Genomic DNA, 19,590 nt, shown 5'->3' with positions numbered 1-19,590 from the left:
GCAGAACTACCGCTCTTTAACTTCAATGAACATCCTATATTCGAAATAGCTAAAGAGCGATTTTAATGCTTATCCTTGGTGGATACTGAAAAGTCCATTAAATCGACTTTAAGAAACATTTATCTTTTACAGTTGCAACTTGTAAGAAGTATTACTTTTATTTTTAGTAATAGTCTTGTGTTTAGAAAGTATTCAGCTTACTCAAGCAGTGTATTTTGTATATTGATTCTAGTTTTTAAATACAAAATACACCCTTTTCTTTCAAAATCATCTCAATTTCTACTTTTTTCCTAAACTTTAAAATAAGTGTTTTACATTTAATTTCATGTTGCTGTCAAAAATAAATTTTTTCAGTAACTTGTGGTTTGAGATGGCAGAAGTTGAAGTCTTGTTGCACTTGACATAGGGAAGGTGAACTTAAAATGCCAAATGAAAAGGATTTTTTCTTGCATATTCTTTTATACTACTATGAAAAATAAATTATCGAAAACCACTTGTCTGCAACCTTCCAATCCTTGTTAGGGCAAGCATCAGAACCATGTCCTTCAATAAACCTTCAAGTATTTTGTTCTTTTTGGAGCGAGGGCAGGGAGCTTATGAAACAGAAGGAGGGACCTTTTACATAAAACATTTTTGTTCATGTGGGAGATGAAGAATAAAGTATTTATAAATTTATAAGAGGTAACTGCATTGAAATCCTTTGGTGAAATCTTTAAAATAACATTAAGTAGTAGATACAGGAAAATTCTCTTGGAAATTTGATATTTCTATTTCATTCAAAAAAATTTTTAGCTAGATGTATTATTAAGAGTTTTATATGCCTTTACTAAAAAGTTTTGAGGGAATCAAGTACTATGTGTAGGAGTGGCCTATTTATTTACTGTAAAAGTTTCTATATTTATTATACTGTAGCCCCTAAATAAATAATGACACATGTAATTAATATATGTATGTTCTTGCTAAGCTTTTTATCACCTCAATATTGGTATTTGCAGTGCATTTTAATACTTAAACATTTTATAATTTTACACTTCTGGTATTTCAGGGAGAAAAAGCCATTGTTACATTTAGCATACTTATGGTATACTTTTGGGAAATATACTATTTAACCAATTGTTTCATTTTGTGATTTTAAAAAAATCAACAAATGGGAAGCACTTTTTAATGGCAATTTCTTTTTGAAGTGGCTTTTAGGGCTAACATATATTTGATTCCAAATCGTTACTTCTGAAACCTGTTTTTCAACGATTTAACTTAACTTTGAGAAAAAAGGAAGATCAAATATTAGGATAAATCTACACTGAGGTAATTTCAGGTTTGATTTCCAAAAAAATGTTGTTCTTACTCTATTTTAAAGCAGACATATTAGGCATCAAGTAAAATCTTTGCTGGGAGGCATGAGGAGAGAAAGAAAAGCATTTAACTGGATCATCAATAGAATATGTCTAGTTCTGATGTCAAGACTTAAAACACCATGATCTTTCAGTTTAGTTCTCCTTAGCAAGAAGCATATCACATGTGGATTATAAGAGGCGTGGAAATCACAGAAAACATTGTCCTGTTTTGAAAATGTGTTTTAATCAGGCAAAAGAAACATCAGGACAAACCATTTTAAAAACAAAGTCTCCAAGTTGGGTACTGAGACTGGCAAAGGGAGAGGCAAGGAGAAAAGTCAGGGAAAGATAAAATATTCAGAAGAAAGCCAAAGCTTTTGCAATTACATGTTAGAACTCAGGGTTTTGCAGGTGAAAGAGATGTTGCTTAAATATATTCATAAAGCTGTAGTAAGATTTCCACTTAGCAGTTTCAGAGGCTTTAACTAGCTGCTTAAAATATGACAAAACTGAATTTTAACAAATGATATTAAAATAGGACAGCCAATCAATTAACTGACAAAACAGAAGACAGTGTGGGAGAGCCCTCCCCACATTCATTGCAGATTCGCAGCTCCCTCCGCCCGGTTTCCCTCCATCAGGCTAACGACCTCGTTTCTCCGGTAGAGCCTGGCCAAGTCGCAGGCGGTGTCCCCCTGATGGTTCCGATGCCCCACTTTGCAGGCCGTGTGCTTCACAAGGAACTCCACCACGGGGAGGTGGCCTTCTTTGGCAGCCAAGTGCAAAGGCAGGTTCCCTTCATTATCCTCGATGTTAACATCAGCTTGAAACTCCAGCAAAGTCTGTAAAGTGTCCAGGAAACCTGCTCTGGCCGCATCGTGAATGACAGCGAAACCAGTTCGGTCTTTCAAATCGGGATTAGCACCTCTAAGTAGTAGTCTCCTGGCAATCTCCGGATTTCCAAGTTTCATAACCTAGAAGAGGAGAAAAAACGGTAGAATCCTTCAAGCGCTCCTACTACAAGACTCTTTTAGAATATCCATCTTTCTATTTATGTAACTTTTTTTGGTGAAGGAGTGCTTTGGGAAGACCCATGTGATGGAGTTTGAAGGGCTCAGTTGCAGCAGATGAGTAAACGTAGAAGAAAACTTCTAAAAATTGAGCTTCTATGATGGAATATCTTAAACGAGCCCCAAAGTAGGATATATCGATTAATAAAAATAGAATGAGTGCGATTGTACAAAATTCACTGACAACTCAGCTCTCTGTCTCCCATAAAGAGTTAGTGTAATTTCATGAATTTATTAAAATAAAAGAAATGGAATTTGAGATTTAAGTAAGTCTTCTGTTTGGTTCATCACGTTCATAAAATGTGCGTGGGGTATTGATTCTGTAAAATTAAATGTGGGTAAAAATTTTCTAAATAGCTAAAAAGAAGGAGAATGAGCTTCTTTAAATCCTCAAAGAAATATTTCCACACACCAGACTCCATCTAGGCTGATTTTACTAGTGTAAAAATGATCTCTTAAAAATCCAAACCTGGTATTTTCTTAAATTATTAATTTTCACAAGTTCTCTCCAAACAGATAAGCCCGAAGTTTCCAAGTAATTTTTAAATGTTTTTTTTTTCTTTGCAATTATTTCATGTGGGTTACTAGGTGTATTTAGTTCTTAGAATCCTCCACTTGAAAAATTAAAACGTTATTGAATATTAAAGTGTTTTTTTTTAAAAGCAAGTGTTTTTTACATTGCCAATGATACTGATTTATCTAAAACATAACATATTAATGATATGCCTTATATTAGATAGGAAAAGACTGTATGGCAACTGTTCTTAAAAGGAATGGAACAGTCATTCTACTATTTTACTTACTGTCTCCTAAAAAGTTCTAGCTAGTTTCCAAATTTTCAATTGAGCAAAAGAAGAGAAAGTAAGATATTTAACGTATATTTTGGGACATAGAAAGCTTTGTCTGTGGTTTCAGCCTGTTTGTTAATCAACTGGTGACCTCATCTTATTTCCTTTTGCAGTTATTATCAGGCATTTAGGAATAGTTATTTGTAAACTGCCAATATTTTAAAAGCCAGAATTTGATATTAAAATTTGCTATCAACATACAACTAATTTACATGATAAAGACTTACGTACTGGTGTTTGAATACATTTCACTCTAATAAGAGGTCTCTATTAGGCTCTCATAATTATAAAGTATTTTGTACAGCAGCATGAAATTATACAATACATATAATCTAGTTGTGAAAAAATATAGTCTCATTAACATGCAAGGAAATTTCAGCATTTTAATTGTTTTATTCCTAGGTATATTCATCATAACCTAAAGTTATAGTAAATAGATTGCATAGTAGACACTCGAAATTAAATACATCCTGGAAAAACATACAAAGCTGATCTATCTCTTTAGAATGTTTGTTTTAAAAATCACAAATTAAGTAATATAAAATATATTTAGAATGAATAATATTTTATTAATTCAAACTATATAGATGACCAAGATGTTAAGCTTCCCTGTTGATAAAACTCTGCTGACTTTTGGCCTTTACTTTGGGGCAGTGGTTAAAAATGATACATAATTTATTTTTTAAGAACTTAGGTGAAATACACTTTTTGGTTATTAAAAATTAACACAATCTAATTTTTACCACAACTGCCTCTAAATATTTAGTTACATTTAAGGACCTGAACTGAGAAAAATAGGAGACAGACACCTTGGATCTTTGTAAAGCAAATGTACGATCAGGGCCTTTGATATTATCCTGATTAAGAGGCTAACACTAGGAAGAGGGAAAAACCTTTTGTAATTCAGTTAAATAAACATTACTGTAGGAGAAATTTTGCCATATTCCACAGAAAATAATAGCAATGCTGGAAACTGTTTTGAAAGAAAGTTCTTTCTTGAGTTATGATACAACTTCAGTCAGGATTATACATACTGAAAACAAGCTTTGAGACTCCTGTTTGTGTGTGTTTCATTATATGTACTACGACTAAGCCACAATAAGTGGGTGCTAATATCTTGATAAGTATGTTTAATATAAACAAGACTGCAGAGTTGTATTAAAAATGTTTGTCAAAACTTTTGTTTTGCAGTATTAATCTCCTAGTTTTCCTGCTCGTCACAAGTCCTGCAAGATCCTATTCTTACAGGGTTAAGTGGCTCATTCTTTGTGAGATTTATATAATATTTGAATGTTCAATAGGAAAAATTTCAATATATTAAATTTATGACATTACTATCATCACAATACCTGTTAAAAACTACGAGGTGGAAAAATAAAAAAAATCCTTTCCCCACTTAATATATCTGAAATAACAAGATAAATAATTTAGTATCTATCTATAAGCTTCTTTAATACTGAAATTTTTGCAAAGTCAGTGTATTCTGATTTAAAATATACAGGGTGTATGATTTTCGTCTGTTAGTAGTACATCTCCTGTCACTTAAATTTTTCATTCTTGCAAATAAAAACAAAGCACTCTAAAAACCCTCTCCCCAGTGGATTTTCAAAAACAGCTTTAAGTGTTGCATTTCAAATACGAACTGCTTATAAGAATATCATCAGAACTCAGATAAAGCAACTGTTTGAGACTACTTTGCCATTTTTCTGTTTCTAAGCCTTGCAACCAAGTTACATGATAACGTTCAGAGGAGGAAAAAAGTTATCAGGTACAATACTTGGCAGCTGAACATGTTTCATTTGTTGCTTGTAAATCTAATTACTAAAAATTAGAACATACCACGGTAAGACCGCAGAGACAAAAACACTATAAACTGAGCTCTGATTAGAAAATTCAACTTTTTATTCCTACTCAATCCTGAATGGGTGGATGGTATTATATTAACTGTGAAATGTACATCCTGTGCCCGTGCCCAGGCCACCCATTCCAAACGAGGAAAGGTCGTTTGTCAAAACTTGAAGCATTTGAAGGAAAAATACCCTCCCCAGTAGTCAGGAAAATTAACGTTAAAGTCAATTATTGGAGCAAAGTACGGAAACCACTAATAGCAGTGTATTTACTTCAAATAATAATCATAATAACGTGTTTACAGAACTGTCTAAAAAAAAAAAAACCAAAAAAACTCGGCGCTGCTACGACTGGTATACAATCCCCACAGTCACAAAAACATTCCAAAAATTAAGACCAAACCTGGAACCCACTTGATATAGAGGATGTTATTGGATTTGACGAGTTTGTTCAAAGTACGTCATTTTGGGGAGTTGGATCCACTTAAAGATATAAAATATGGCAACCAACTAGTTTTAAGAACAGTGAAATTTAGTACCCCTGAAAGCTTGAAAGCTATTATTCTAGAAACCCGGGTCACGTAGGCAACATTGTTGACCTGTTTTCCCCACCTCTCTGGATACCAACCTGCAGCGCAGTCCTTCCAAATCCATTTTGTGCATTGACGTTTACATTATTTTGCAACAAACTAGTAAGTTGCTCTAGGTCCCCCCTGGCAGCTGCGGACGCCAACTCGTTCCCCCAAGGCTCGGCCATTCTTTAGGGTCCTGACGATCGGGAAAAGATGAATTAGTTGTTTTTCTTTTTCCCCTTTCCTTCGCTCCTAACCAGGCTGCATGATGGCATCGGAGACTGACAGAAGGACTGGGATGGTTAATCTGGAGTAGAGCTTGGTAGTAAATACTAGTAAGATCTGCCTGCCAAAAGCCCGCCCCTCGATTCACACGTGATTATTCAGCAAAACTGAGCCATTGGAGAGGGGCTCCGCTCCTCGCTTTTTAGCTTAACCCCTATGAAGAATTCTGGTGATTAAACTGAGAGATATACAGACACACATATATTCCTGGTAAATTACTCTGGACGTAAAATGTAGGCAGAGCTGGCACCTACCTACACTACAGATCCCCAGGAGGAATGTATGCGGAGATTTAAGGGACTAGGTTAGGGCAGAAAATACCGTGGAAAAAGAGACATGGGGGAAGAAAAGGTATTAACCCACCCTTGTTCTCAGCAGTGACTTGAGCCGCGCGAGCCAGTACCGCAGGGGCAGGTCCTCCGAGGGGCTCGGTCTCCATCCGTCTCGGCGAAGGGGTAGTTCTGAGTCCTCCGCTGCAGGGAGAGCGCCTCGGTGGCTGGATGCTGATGTGCTCCGGGGGTTAAAGATGATCACCAAAATCAAACGAGAGTAGCAGTTCCGTGGCCCTCAAGTTACAGGTCGTAAGGACTCCTCCGTGGCCTTCGATTCTCCGGATGAGTCTTAATCCGCGTCCAGGCCGAGCTGCGGGCTAATGCCTTGCGGGAGGGCTCCGGAGCCCGCCCGCCGGGCTACCGCAGCCCTGCCGAGCCTGAGAGGCCGTGGGAGCCAGGCTCGGCGCGCGTCTCCGGAGACGGCCGGGCGCGCGGCGGGCCCCCGGCAAGCCGGTCATGCCGGCCCCACCGGGTCCTGGGACGCCCAGCAGCGTGAGGAAGGGGGAGAGAGATGCGGGAAGTGTCTATGGAGCCCCGGCTGCTGAGGCAGCGCGCTGCAGCATCGCGGCTGCACGGGGCAGCCCACTGGTAACTTCCCGCCTACAACCGAGCCAGTTCAGACTTCCTAATGTAGAAGCTCATTGAGCGACCGCCGCTTCTTTTCCTTACTTTCCCGGTTTTCTGAGGGCTCCAGAGATCGGAAGGGTCCTAGGAAGTCTCAGGCCAAGCTCTGAGTATTGCGAGTCGCCGCAATTCCAGGGCGCAGCCAGTTCCGCCCTCGGCTAGAGCTCAACGGCTTCGGCGCCCTGTGCCACTTCGCCAACCTCTCGCAGTCCCCTGGCCTGTGCCCCCAGCCTGTGCCGCCGATAGGGCAGCGGCCGCCAGCCAGCTGTGCCCGGGAGCCTAGCCGGGTAGCACCGCTTCCTCCCGAGCCGCAGCGCTCCCAGTGACAGTTTCTTTTGTAGCCGGTCCCCCCCAAATCACTGGTCCCTGCTCCCTTCACCCCTACAGACACTTGTGCGTCTTGCCCCTTTCTGGTCTTTTCCTTCCCTCCCTCGCTTCTTTTTTCGCTCAAACAATTGCTGCTTCTGTTGCCGCTGCAGAGACGGTGCCGGTTTCTTCTCCCTTTTTTCCGACCTCATCAGCTTTTTTTGAAAAGAAAAAAATTGAGCGCTTTTTGAGTTGAAAAACCCGCCCCCATTTTAACGGCAGAGTTTTAAGGAGGCTCGGCGGAGTTACAGCACCGCGGGAGCGGGAAGGCCGGGCGCCGCCCACGCCCCGCCCTCCGCCCTGGTGGCGCTCGAGCTCTCAGCCCGGTTCGCCCCGCCCCCAGCCCCGCGCCCTTTCTCCCGCCTCCCGGCTCTCCGCTTCCCTCGCTGTCTCCTGCGCTGGCTCCCACCCGCCAGCCCAGCGGCCAGGCCCGGGCTGGAGCGGCTTTCGGCCCGGCGAAGCCGGGTTTGGCCTCCTTTGGCTGGCGGGCGGAATGGAGGGTGCGACGTGAAACCCCGAGCTGTCCTGAGGCCGGCGGGGCCGGAGGTGGGGAAACGAGGCTTGTTAATTAAGGGTGCGGAGAGCCGCAGGGCCTCGGAGGCTCGGCGGCGCTGACTGTTGGAAGGCAGAGAGGAGGCTGGCGCGGAGCTAGTCTTTCCCCGGCCTTGGCGGGGCAGGCCGCCCGCCTCAGCGCTCCCCGGCCAGGCTCTCGAAATTCGGGAGGCCAGGCCTACCGCTGCCGCCGCCACCTCCGTGGCGCGCTCTGTGCAAACTCGGCCTCTTTTTCTCAGTCCAGCGCTTCGGCCTCGCACCTGCCAGATCAACGCCCAGGGCCGCGGTGGGCCGAGGTGGCCGCGGGGATGGAGGGAGAGACCTGACTGACAGCAAAAAACTGTGCTCAGAAAAAGCAAAAGTCTTTTCTAGACTGATTGTTACGAAAACTAAAGGCATGGTGTAGGTAAGAAATCACGACGAACTCTGAAGCCTTAATGTTCCAGGGACTTGAAACGGAAATATTCCATTTCTTTGGGGAAAGGGAGAAAAGCAATTAACTTTAAAGCCAAAAAATTTTTTTAAAGTAGGTCTTGGGAAGGGTTTTCTAAGAAGGCCATTTGTTTTTGTCAAAGTTCTCTCTGACTACTTTAGATGGGACTTGTTTGGGGTGGGGGAGGGGTGTCTAAATGTAAAGGAATAATATCTTCCCTAATGTTTATTTCAGTCGTCCGAGGCACCAGTTCTCTGTACTTTTACTTCCTTTTTTAGCTATGTAAGATTAATTAATTACTGCTTTCTATATTTTTTGGTCTTAAAAATATCCAACAATGTTGCATGATGCACCCAGTGGGCAAAATGAAACCAAACAAAAAGTGACAGGTGGTCTAATTATTACCGGCCTCTAGCAAGCATATTTTCAAGCAACATCTATACCGAGCTCTTTGAGGTACACTGTAGGTATTAGCAACGAAACACACCAACAACATCTGGATAGTCATTAGCAACAGATTGCCTGGTAGGTAGAGGGAGAGTTCAAACTTTGAACAATCTGGTGGTGTTTCCTTTAACGGAATTGTTAACAGAAAAATAACCAGAGCTATTTTCTTAGGTGACTAAACTTGAAATGTGAATCAAACATGAACTACAACACAAGAAATTAACTCCTCTTGCTTCTTACGTGTATTTAGACATTTCAAATAGAACTTTTAGGATTCCATATATACCAGTAAATACCATAAATAATTTACTTCTGATTATTCTGGGAAATTAATATGTAATCCTTCAGTACAGCTGGAGGGTGTGTGATGATATAGTAGTATTGTTGGCTGATAAGGTAACTGGCATTAATCCAACTTATGAGAGTTGCTGTCTAGCATTTATTATGGTTTCTAAGAGAAGACAGTGTAATAAGGAAGATTCTTAAATTGTACTCATGTGAAGTATAGGTATACATGGATTATAATTTTCATGAAATAAAATTCTTTTTGCTGAATAACAAGAAATAAAATTTAGGGTAATTTAAGATGCCTACAGAGCTGGATTAAGATTTTTGGAGATCCTAAGCACTGAAAAGATTTTGATGTCCCACCAATTCACCTAATGTGTAAATAAAAATAATACAAGACCAAAAAATAAATGTGAAGAAGTCCAACAAGGTTCTGACTTTTCCCATCTTACTACTTTAGTGATTTTGCTGAAATATTAAACAATTTAAGGAAGTTGTGTGTGTATGTGTGTGTTTGTTTTTCACTTTGGCTTTGCTGGTGTCCTAAAGCATATACTTTGTTTGCTTATTGTATAACCCAGAACTGGCAGTCCAGAGGCACAGAAGTTACAATTTTAGTTCAGAAAGCATAAGTAAGACTACAGAGGACCCTCAATGAAAATCTCATATTGATTGCTAGTTCACTGAAATAGATTCAAAGGTGAGTATCTCTGCGGTCAACAAGCTTACATTCTAACGTGGTATACAAGAAAGATTTACAGTTAAGAATCTACTATATTGAAAATAGTAGTTTGTCTTTTAACACAGTAATGGCACATCTCAAACACTGAAACAGAGCCTTTTAGTTGGGTATAAAATACAAACAGTCATGGAAACTTTTTCTTTTCAGCAATTCATACTTATTTTAAAGGACTTATAGAAAGACTATAATCAAATTCCTTTGTGCTTTCCCCCTCTTTGACTTAAGTATGCATAGTTTCTGAATGACTTATGGGTATGTGTATATGGTATTTACAATTTCTTTACATAGTTTCAAAATCTTCCTTTTATTATATTTATAGATCCAAGAGAGGTAGGAAACAGGTTGGTACACTCAGGGGAACTTTTCATCATTTCATTATTGTGGCATAATGAAATGGCATTTGGCATTTTATTTCTGAGATTCAGTAGGCTTTTTCATATGGGTTCTCATACCACTTATGGAAGTCTTTTTGTAAAGTGAGAAAAAAATGCACAGTAAGCAACTCAAAAGTTTATAATGGCAACGATTAATATTTGTGTAGTGTTTCCTGGATATAACATATGATGTATACATTATTTAATCTTTACAACATCTCTGGGATGTAAATAAAACTATCTCCTCATTCTTTTCAGGTGAAGGAATTGAGATTTATAGAAATTGTGACTAAGGCCAGTAGGTAGTGGATATAAGATTTGAACTCAGATCTTGGATTCCCAAATGTTAGGCCTTTTCCACTACTTCAGAGTCCAGGACTCTGGAAGCTTTGTGTTTGGAACCCTTCCAGATTTTTCTCTAAATGCTTCTTCCATGGGCTGGTTTTGGCCTGTATCCTTTTCCCTTTCTCTGTAATAAGTTGTAAAAGAAAGGGAAAAAAAAAAAAAACAAACGAGACAGGATCAGGCACTAGTGCCTTAAGGAACATTAAATCATTATATATAATATGTTTTTGATTACTTGAGTGTGGATCTAACTGTAGTAGCATTAATCTCATGATTTATAATTGAGTAACAGTTTAAAAACTTGGTTAACTTAATTGAAAGATCAAGCTTAACACCCCCGATAATAAGTCATGTTGATATCATGTGTCCCTGATATGATGTGATCAGGACATATTATGTTTGTGGTCTCCCCTAAATCCATAAACTCAGCATTATTCTGAGAAGACATTATAAGACAAACCCAAACTGAGGGGCATTCTGTAAAGTTCTGACCACTATTCTTCAAAAGTCAAGACTGAGTAATTGTTAACAATTGGAAGAGGCTAAGGAAACAGAACCATTAATCCTGGCTTGGACCCTGGAACAGAAAAAGTACATTAATGTAAAAATCCAAATAGAGTCTCTGAAACATTACAGTATTATGCCAATGTTAATTTCTTAGTTTTGATAGCAGTACCATGGTTGTGTAAGATGGTAACATTAGAGGAAGCTGGATTAAAGGAACATTCTGTACTATGTTTGCAAGTATTAGATAAATTGAAAATTATTACAACTAAAAATTTATCAAAATATTTACAAATAGATTATATTATATATATATTTGAAAAAATATGAAATAAAACTTCCTTTCGAAAGAAGAATGGTAAGATCATGTATGGATGTGAGAGTTGGACTGTGAAGAAAGCTGAGCGCTGAAGAATTGATGCTTTTGAACTGTGGTGTTGGAGAAGACTCTTGAGAGTCCCTTGGACTGCAAGGAGATCAGCCCTGGGATTTCTTTGGAAGGAATGATGCTAAAGCTGAAACTGCAGTACTTTGGCTACCTCATGCGAAGAGTTGACTCATTGGAAAAGACTCTGATGCTGGGAGGGATTGGGGGCAGGAGGAGAAGGGGACAACAGAGGATGAGATGGCTGGATGGATCACTGACTGGATGGACATGAGTCTCAGTGAACTCTGGGAGTTGGTGATGGACAGGGAGGCCTGGTGTGCTGCAATTCATGGGGTCGCAAAGAGTCGGACACGACTGAGCGGCTGAACTGAACTGAACTGAAGATCAAAGAACATGGAGATTCTAGAGAAAGATCTATATTTGAATTAGACTGAGCTCCATGAGTTCATGCAGTAGAACAACTAAGAGGATGGATATATTAAAACCATTTTTCTTTGCTCGTGTTTATGGACAGAGAATCTCTATACATTTTTATTCTCTTAGTTTGTGACACTGCAATGAAATTGTTTAAGGAAGGAATTCTGGTGAAATGAATTTTCTCAATTCAGTATTTATTTTTCTGGTAGAAAATTACTCTGGATATCCAACCATGAATAGTTAGGTCATAGAGAAGAATCAATCGCCTCACTATACACTATGGAGGGTAAAATGTGGGGAAACAACAGGTAAGTGGAAAGAGCACTAGTTTTGACCTAGCCTCACTGTATAGCATGACTTTGGGCACATTATTAACTTCTCAGAGCAGTTTTTTATTGTTTATTCCATTGTAAACATTAAATGAGATGTGTAAAATACCTGTACATACTAGACATCCTATAAAAATAAATTCAAAAGCTTTGGTTGTTATATACCCAAGACTTTGCCATGAATGAACTATGGTGAATATAAAAATACATGGAATGAAATGGCTTATAATCTCAAGGGACATTCAGACTTTGAGGAGAGATTAAAACATGCATAGGGGCTTCCCTGGTGGTGTGGTGGTTAAGATTCTGAGCTCCCAATGCAGGGGTCCAGTTTGATCCCTGGTCGAGAACTACATCCCACATGCTGCAACTAAGACCTGGAGGAGCCAAATAAAAATAAATATTAAAACGTGTAGATGAAACAATTAGACAAAAAAATTACAGAGTTTAATTACAGAGTATTAAATTGTGTTGTAAAGATCGTTAAAGCAGTGATTAGAAAGGAAGAGAGTCCTTGTTGGCTTAAGTTTTATGAAAGAGATTATCCTGAGAAAAGCATTTAGGAACTGGTGTACAAGTAATACTGGAGGAGGGCATGGCAACCATTCCAGTATTCTTGCCTGCAAGAGCCTGGTGGGCTGCAATCCGTGGGGTTGCAAAGAGTCAGACATGACTGAAGTGACTTAGCACACATGCATACATACAAGTAATAGCAACTAATATGTTTAGACAGCTTTAAGGTTTCTGAAAAGTTTTCACAAGCATTATACACTCAATATTCACAATCACCTTATGAAGTAAGTTTTATGAGCCCCATTTTAGAAATAAATTGAGACTCAGAGCTAAGTTTTTTGTTTTTGTCAAGGGGCAGAACTAGAACTCAAGCCTAGTAATGCTATGCAGTTTATGCTTGTTTTGTAAAAATATCTTATGCTTCCATGCATTTTCATAATTGTTTTCTCATCACCTGAAATAGTCATGTCAGAAGCTGGAGTCAGAGAGTCTAAGTGACCCATCCAGTTTTCCCTAACTAATTAGTTGGGAAAGCAGTACTAGAAACCATATTCCTGAATGTTCAGTGTACTCTTCCCTGGTTTCTACATTACCACATCCTTTTAATTTCCAGATGGAGAGAAGGGAGGGAAAAGGGGAGCAGTACTAGATTTGAATTGGCTCGGATACACACACATTTCCTCACAGAAAAATCTCAACGTTGCAGGATTTGCTCACTTGCTTTGTGCTGAGAACGACATATATGAATGGGACAAGTGAATTGCCACACTTAAATTGCTGGTAGTATGTTTCACCTCGTGATTCACATTCATGCTTTATTTTGGAATTCCTTGGGGGGCAGCAATTAACCAGGAAACCCTTCAATTCATATGACTATGGAGGGTTCTATTCCTTATCTAGCTGATTCTGGGCTAAATACAGACTGTTTTCATTTAAAGAAAAAAAAAAAAAACCCACATAATAAACCTAGACTTTTGGAACACCACAGTGCTCTTCGAGTTCAGGGAATACAAAGATCTAGGCCTTGATTCTATATGGTGATTTCACTATTATCTATTTCAACTCTACAGCACAAAATTATCCATCTTACTTTACACTTTCAGGATTTTATATACTTTCCAAGGCAAATACAAGCTCTAGTTCAATCCAGAAGATGATATCTTCCCAAGTCAAAGTTGAACCAATTCTATTGTCACTCTTCCTCCAGCGACAATTACAAACTATCACACTTCACTGTACATGCTGCTGCTGCTAAGTCACTTCAGTCGTGTCCGACTCTGTGTGACCCCACAGACGACAGCCCACCAGGCTCCCCCATCCCTGGGATTCTCCAGGCAAGAACACTGGAGCGGGTTGCCATTTCCTTCTCACTGTACATAGTCTTTGTCTATTTTTGGCTCAAAGCCTGATCATCTTTGTCTTGGGATGGATATTCTCACCTTTCTCAGCTTCCATGTCTGCCCCATAACTACCGTGGGAATCTGGTTATTTCTTACTCCTTGTTAATTATGTCTGAGGATGCAAGGCGTCATCCTTTATACATTATGTCTGAAGATGCAAGCGTCAGGGCTTGGGATCGAGTATGACAGTGTGTAAGTGGGTTTTGACAGGTTGACGTAAAAGACTGTATATGAAGTTGTATTTTGGTGAAACTTTGTTAGAGAAAATGTACATTTATGAAATGCTGTTAGACGGGTTGTGACTGTGCTGAGTTGGTTTGTGAGGGCTGACGTGTATGTGTGCTACTATATAACAACGTAAGGAGCAGAAACTGACCGCCAACCCAGCCAGAGGGAGGCGGTACCTCAGGCCTTTGCTTGATTCAAACCGGAAAAACCTGTTGCGGGACTCCAAGCTCCCGCAGTTTCAGGTTGGCGTCCCCGCCAGCCGCGCGCAGATCCCCGCCGGGTAGTCGCGAGTCCAGCGCTTGACAGGAGAGCAGTCACGTGGCAGCCGCAAAGCGGCGCTTTGCGACCTCGATGACAGGCAAAATGTGCGACAGCCTTGGCTCTGGCCAACCAGGGGCGGAGGCGGCGGCCTGGGAGGAAGCGGAGGAGGCGGAGGCGGCCGTGGCGTTTGCCCGCCTGCTTTTTCGCTGTCTTTCTCCGCCCCCGCCGGTCTCGCCGCCGCTGAAGAGAGCCGGGTGCGTGGTGTCGCAACCTGCCTTCATCCTGGCCGGCGACAGTAAGACCGGACCCACATCCTTACCAACCTCTCTGTCTGGGAGGCTGCGGAGCGGGCTCTACAGGGTACAGGCGGGCGGCCCAGGCGCCTGAAGGTTACCGAGTGCATGAGCGCCTAGCCTCCCGCACTGCCCCGCCCGCCGGCCCGCCGGCCCGCCCGCCGGCTCGCCCGCCAGCCCTTCGGCGCCCGGCGGCGGCGGCGGCGGCGGCGACGGCCGCAGGAGGCGCAGTCTCCCTCCCAGGTGCGCGCTTCGCTCCCGGAGCCGCGGAACTCGGCGGCCGCCATGACGTCCAACATGGACCGGGAGATGATCCTGGCGGATTTTCAGGTGAAGTATTGGGCCCGATTATCCTCCCATCTCCAACCTCGTGGCTTCCCAGTGCCCAAAGGGTGGCCTCTTCACAGCGTTTGTTTGAGCACAGCAGTGCTGTGTGGTTTAGGTTTTTTTTATACAGTACCTGGCTTGGGATGTGTGTGTGTTGTGAGCTGTGGGGGATTATGGTATGTTGGGGCGTGTGTAGAATGTGTTATGTACGGTTTGAATGTGGTTTATAGGGTGAGGTGGTATTGTGTTGGGTTGTTTTGTGTGTGGACTGTGTATTGTTTCCTGTATTATATGAAGAGTGTGTAGAGTTTGAAGGTATTAAATATGGGGCTTCTAAGTATGAGGTGCTTTGGGTGAGGAGTTTGGGTTGTTTATGAGGACAGTGTGCTGTGTGGAGTGTGGGTGTGGTGTTGTGGGTGTGGTGTATTAAGGGGAGAGTTAAAAAGAATGATGAGGTGGTAAGGGTAGCAGGGCATTGTGCTGGTTTTGAAGGAGAATAAACATTTGAGACTTTGATGCCTAATTAGATTCTTTGGGTATAGGAAGATGAGGAGTGTATATATCAAAGTGAATTTACAAACTGAATTCACAAGTTGAATAAATTACCAATCCATGCTTTTGGACTCCCTTCCTCTACAGATTTGAATTACTTGGTTGGTGTTCTTTCTCCAGGAATAATTTAAAGGATGAGCTAAGATTATTTCTTAGTGAACCCAACTGTAGTGCCACTGGCATATGATTGTTTTAGGGAGACCCTTTGAAAGTAGAGCTGTATGCTTCACGAAGCACTTGGAGTTAGAATACCCTGTAAACACCACTTTTGCCTTTTGATGTTTGAAGAAAATGTTGTAGTGAGATGTTTTTAATCATTTATTTTGGCATTAACTTAGAAGCTTCAGTTACATATAGGCAGACATTTCCTTCCTTTAACGTTGTCATCATTGCACATGGTCTAACATTAGCTTAGTAGGCAGTATTTTTTCTTAATGATATTTTGTAGGGCTTTTCTTCTTTCTTTCATTTTTAAAGTTACTTATTCTTACAACTTTATATTCTGATGTCCATTTCCAGAGTTTGCTTTTAATTATCTAAGATACCTGCTACATTAGGGAAATGCATGTGTCTGCATTTCATTATACTGTAACTTTCAAACTCAGAAAGAGGTTCTGAAAAGTTGACCACAAGCTTTTGGTGCTTTGTAGGATTAGGATTGGCCTGAGATTTTCTGCCTAATTTCACTTTCTTTTTTCATTCTCCAATTCAGTCTTCTACCTAATGTGGAATATGATTGTGTGACAAAGGACTCTATATATCTAGAAATGGTTTTATCCTTTTGTAAAATTGTTCTGCTCTGGTAGGAACAGCTTTAGACTACATCAAAAAGGATAGTTTACTCATTAAAACTTACTCTAGTAACTTGTTGCTGTTTTCTCTCATTATTTGTGACAATTATTATGCTCAGATGTATTGGTTTTGGTCTGGAAATTTAGAATTCTTGTATTCAGAGGTAAAGTAAGATTTTCTGACAAGCTTTTCAGATTTTATTTTGAGCACATGAAAACATTCTAGTAAGTTTTTTTCTTCAAACAATTGGCAATGCTGTGAACAGTTGTTTACAAATGGAAAAAAGAAGCTTATGGCATCTGCATCAAACAATTATTTGCCAAATGGTGAGAGTTAATTTCATATTGTCAAATAGGAAGGAGAATATTATTGTAAAATAAAGTTATTTAGAAAACCGTACACAAGCATGTTAGCTTTTTGTGTATTTTAGGAACCTTGTATTCCTCTTGCAAATGATGATTCCAGATCAGTTTACTCCAGTGGACTTGGTTTTAAAATGGATTATTCTTCACTATGCTGTACACCTGAAACTAACACAGCATTGTAAATCAGCTGTGTGTGTGTGTGTGTGTGTGTGTGTTAGTTCCTCGGTCTTGTCCAACTCTTTGTGACCCCATGGACTGTAGCCCTCCAGGCTCCTCTGTCCATGGGATTCTCCAGGCAAGAATACTGGAGTGGGTTGCCATTCCCTTCTCCAGGGAAATCAGCTGTCTCCAATACAAAACAAAAATAAAAATTATTCTTTTAAATAGTATTATGTAAAAGTTTTATAGAATTAACCTAAAAAAAAACATTTATCCAGTTACCAGAAACCAATCAATTTACTTTAAAAATTATAGCTTGAGATTTGAGATATAGATGTATGGATGATACTGGCTTCTTCTGTAACTGGACAAATTGATTTCCCCAGCAAGAGTGAACATAGTGTAATTATGTTCTGCTTATTTCATATGATTGTGAAAATTAATAACAGTTTTGAGCTCATTGCTGCCATTGTAGAAAAGGACATGATTTTAAAATGTGACTAAAATTTAAAATAATTACGTTTATGACGTTGATTATTGCTAGATAATAGGTTCTTACAAATACAGTGTCCAAATGTGGGAAAGTTCTTGAGAAGGATTTTGTATTCTCTCTAAATATTTCATCTTAATAAAGAAAGGACTTCTGGTGAAGTCAGTGGAGGAGTGGCTAGCAATCATATGAGGTAAATAGAACATAATTTTACTATGTTGAGTTTTGGGTAGGGAAATTGATTTGACCAGTTATAGAAGAAGCATGTATCATTCAAGCATCTACATTCCAAGTCTTAGGCTATAATTTTAAAAAATTGCCTGGTTTCTTTTAATGGGATAAGTAGTGGATGAAAGATTATGGCTCACACTTAATGGAATACATTTGGTTTTGTAGGTGAGTGAACTAATTACAAAGCAAATATATTTCCAATTGTCTTCTAAAAGATTTCTCCCCCCCAACCCCAAGTAAAAGCAGCTACCAATTGGAAAAAATGTTAAATTGTGGTGAAATACGCATAAGATAAAATTTGCCATCTTAACTATTTTCAAGTTAAGAGATTTGAGATAGAGATGCGTGGATGACAGTTCAGTGGCTTTAAGTATGATCACAGTTGTGGAACCAACCATCTTCAAAACTCTTTTTATCTTGCAAAACTGTAACTCTGTTTCTATTAAATAACTTCCCATTCTTCCTTCTCTCCAGTCCCTGGCAACCACCATTCTTTCTGTCTCTGTGAATATGAATGCTCTAGGTACTTTAGATAAGTGGAATCATACAGTATATGTTCTTTTGTGACTTACTTATTTCACTTAGAATAATGGCCCCAATATTCATCCATGTTGTAGCATGTGTCAGGATTTCCTTCCTTTCTAATATTATTGAATACATGGAATAATATAATGGAATATGGAATATAATGGAATATTAATAATACTCCATTTTGTGTAGGTACCACATTTTGTTGATCCATTCATCTGCCAGTGGACACTTTTCCCCCATGTTTTGGCTATTGTGAATCATTGATGCTCTACATGGGTGTTCAAATATCTCTTTAAGTCCCTGTTCTCAATTCTTTTGGATATATGCCCAGAAGTAGAATTGCTAGATCATATTGTATTTCTATTTTTAATTTTTTTAGGAATTGCCTATTGTTTTCCATAGTGGTTGCATCACCAAAATTGAGTGGAGAGAATGACAACATAGTGTTTAATCAATTATTTGTAAATTCCACTCTGAACAAGTAAGTTTGGAACTTAGAATAGTCTAACAAAAATCAGCTTTAAATGTAAATAGTGTTAGCATAGTATATTACTGGTAAAGGAATGAGTAGACTAGTACACCTACAGTTCTGGCTAACCAGAATGAGGAGGGGGTGTAAAGGAATTTCCTGGGTTTAAAAAACAGGCAGGCACTGATGAATTGTGAGTTTTTCCCCTTCCTTAAGGTCTTTTTTTATAACAAAGAGATGCATTCAGGTGAAAATTCCAAATCTTTTTGTAATTGTATAATTCTTTGAATTTTTTTAAAGGTTGAGGTATAGAACAAAAATCATTTGATCAAACAAACTTTTGATACTGTATTTGATTTGCTTACAGATGAGAAAACACTTTTGCAAACAAAATTGTAGTTGCTATTTAATAAGTAGTTACCTTTTACTTTAATTCTAGATGAACAGAAGAATGAGTCTTCTCTCTTCCCCATCCCTTTAACTTTTCAATTAATACTGTGCCAAATTGTTTTTCATTTAAGATACTTTTTTTACTTATAATTTTTTTTTTTTGAGAGCAAAATGAGTGGTGTAGCAATTTAGTGTCACATGTGCGTCACATATTTTTCTGTTTCTTGGTAACCGATAATACAGACACATAGATTAGAGTTCTACTCAAGTGAAGCAAAAGCAACTCTAACTAGTAGTAATATTTTCTTTCAGACTTTTTCTTAAACAAAACTCATCTGCTTTGCTAAAAAAGTATTTTTTTCTTGAATCTAGTTCTGTTGGTCACAATAAGAAGACCTTTATTTCTTCTCTAATTTGGCACTGATTTTGATGTTACTTCAGTTGTGTATCCTGGATGACACAATTGTGCGTTTGTTTTCCATTCCTGGTCTT

The 19,590-nt window shown here is 39.4% G+C and overlaps 2 protein-coding genes across 6 annotated transcripts in view; one reads left to right on the top strand and one right to left on the bottom strand.

Annotated features, from left to right (window-relative positions):
• Positions 1-1,556: 1,556 nt before the first annotated feature.
• Positions 1,557-7,598, bottom strand: CDKN2C (cyclin dependent kinase inhibitor 2C). Of its 3 annotated transcripts, XM_086387584.1 has the most exons (3): positions 6,320-7,598; positions 5,728-5,867; positions 1,557-2,308 (listed from the first exon to the last, which is right to left on the bottom strand). In XM_086387584.1, exons 2-3 carry the CDS (start codon positions 5,854-5,856, stop codon positions 1,931-1,933), a joined length of 507 nt encoding a protein of 168 aa, XP_086243710.1. In that variant the 5' UTR covers positions 5,857-5,867; positions 6,320-7,598; the 3' UTR covers positions 1,557-1,930. The 3 variants fall into 3 exon arrangements, with proteins under 3 accessions (XP_086243710.1, XP_086243725.1, XP_086243720.1); XM_086387599.1 differs by lacking the exon at positions 5,728-5,867; XM_086387594.1 differs by lacking the exon at positions 6,320-7,598 and having other exon boundaries at positions 5,728-5,971.
• A 7,047-nt stretch (positions 7,599-14,645) lies between these two features.
• The window catches only part of FAF1 (Fas associated factor 1), a 497,001-nt gene continuing 492,056 nt past the window's right edge, over positions 14,646-19,590 (top strand). For all 3 annotated transcript variants that reach the window (XM_086387547.1, XM_086387559.1, XM_086387570.1), the window contains exon 1: positions 14,646-15,122. In XM_086387547.1, the coding sequence (XP_086243673.1) occupies positions 15,078-15,122 (45 nt within the window). In that variant the 5' untranslated portion in view covers positions 14,646-15,077. The remainder of the gene's footprint in view (positions 15,123-19,590) is intronic.

Source organism: Bos grunniens, chromosome 3 (genome assembly GCF_055505025.1).
Source record: "Bos grunniens cultivar Pamir isolate PY7600 chromosome 3, Bosgru_T2T1.0, whole genome shotgun sequence".
Taxonomy (NCBI): Eukaryota; Metazoa; Chordata; class Mammalia; order Artiodactyla; family Bovidae; genus Bos; species Bos grunniens.
The sequence above is the reverse complement of the archived record's forward strand: the minus strand, read 5'-3'. Positions and strand labels throughout refer to the sequence as shown.

Bases quoted from the DNA above. Each gene is read 5' to 3' on its own strand.
- CDKN2C (XM_086387584.1), bottom strand. From the start codon at position 5,856: ATGGCCGAGCCTTGGGGGAACGAGTTGGCGTCCGCAGCTGCCAGGGGG. The intron at 2,309-5,727 runs GTTGGTATCCAG...CTCCTCTTCTAG, and splicing joins TTGGAAGGACTGCGCTGCAG to GTTATGAAACTTGGAAATCC.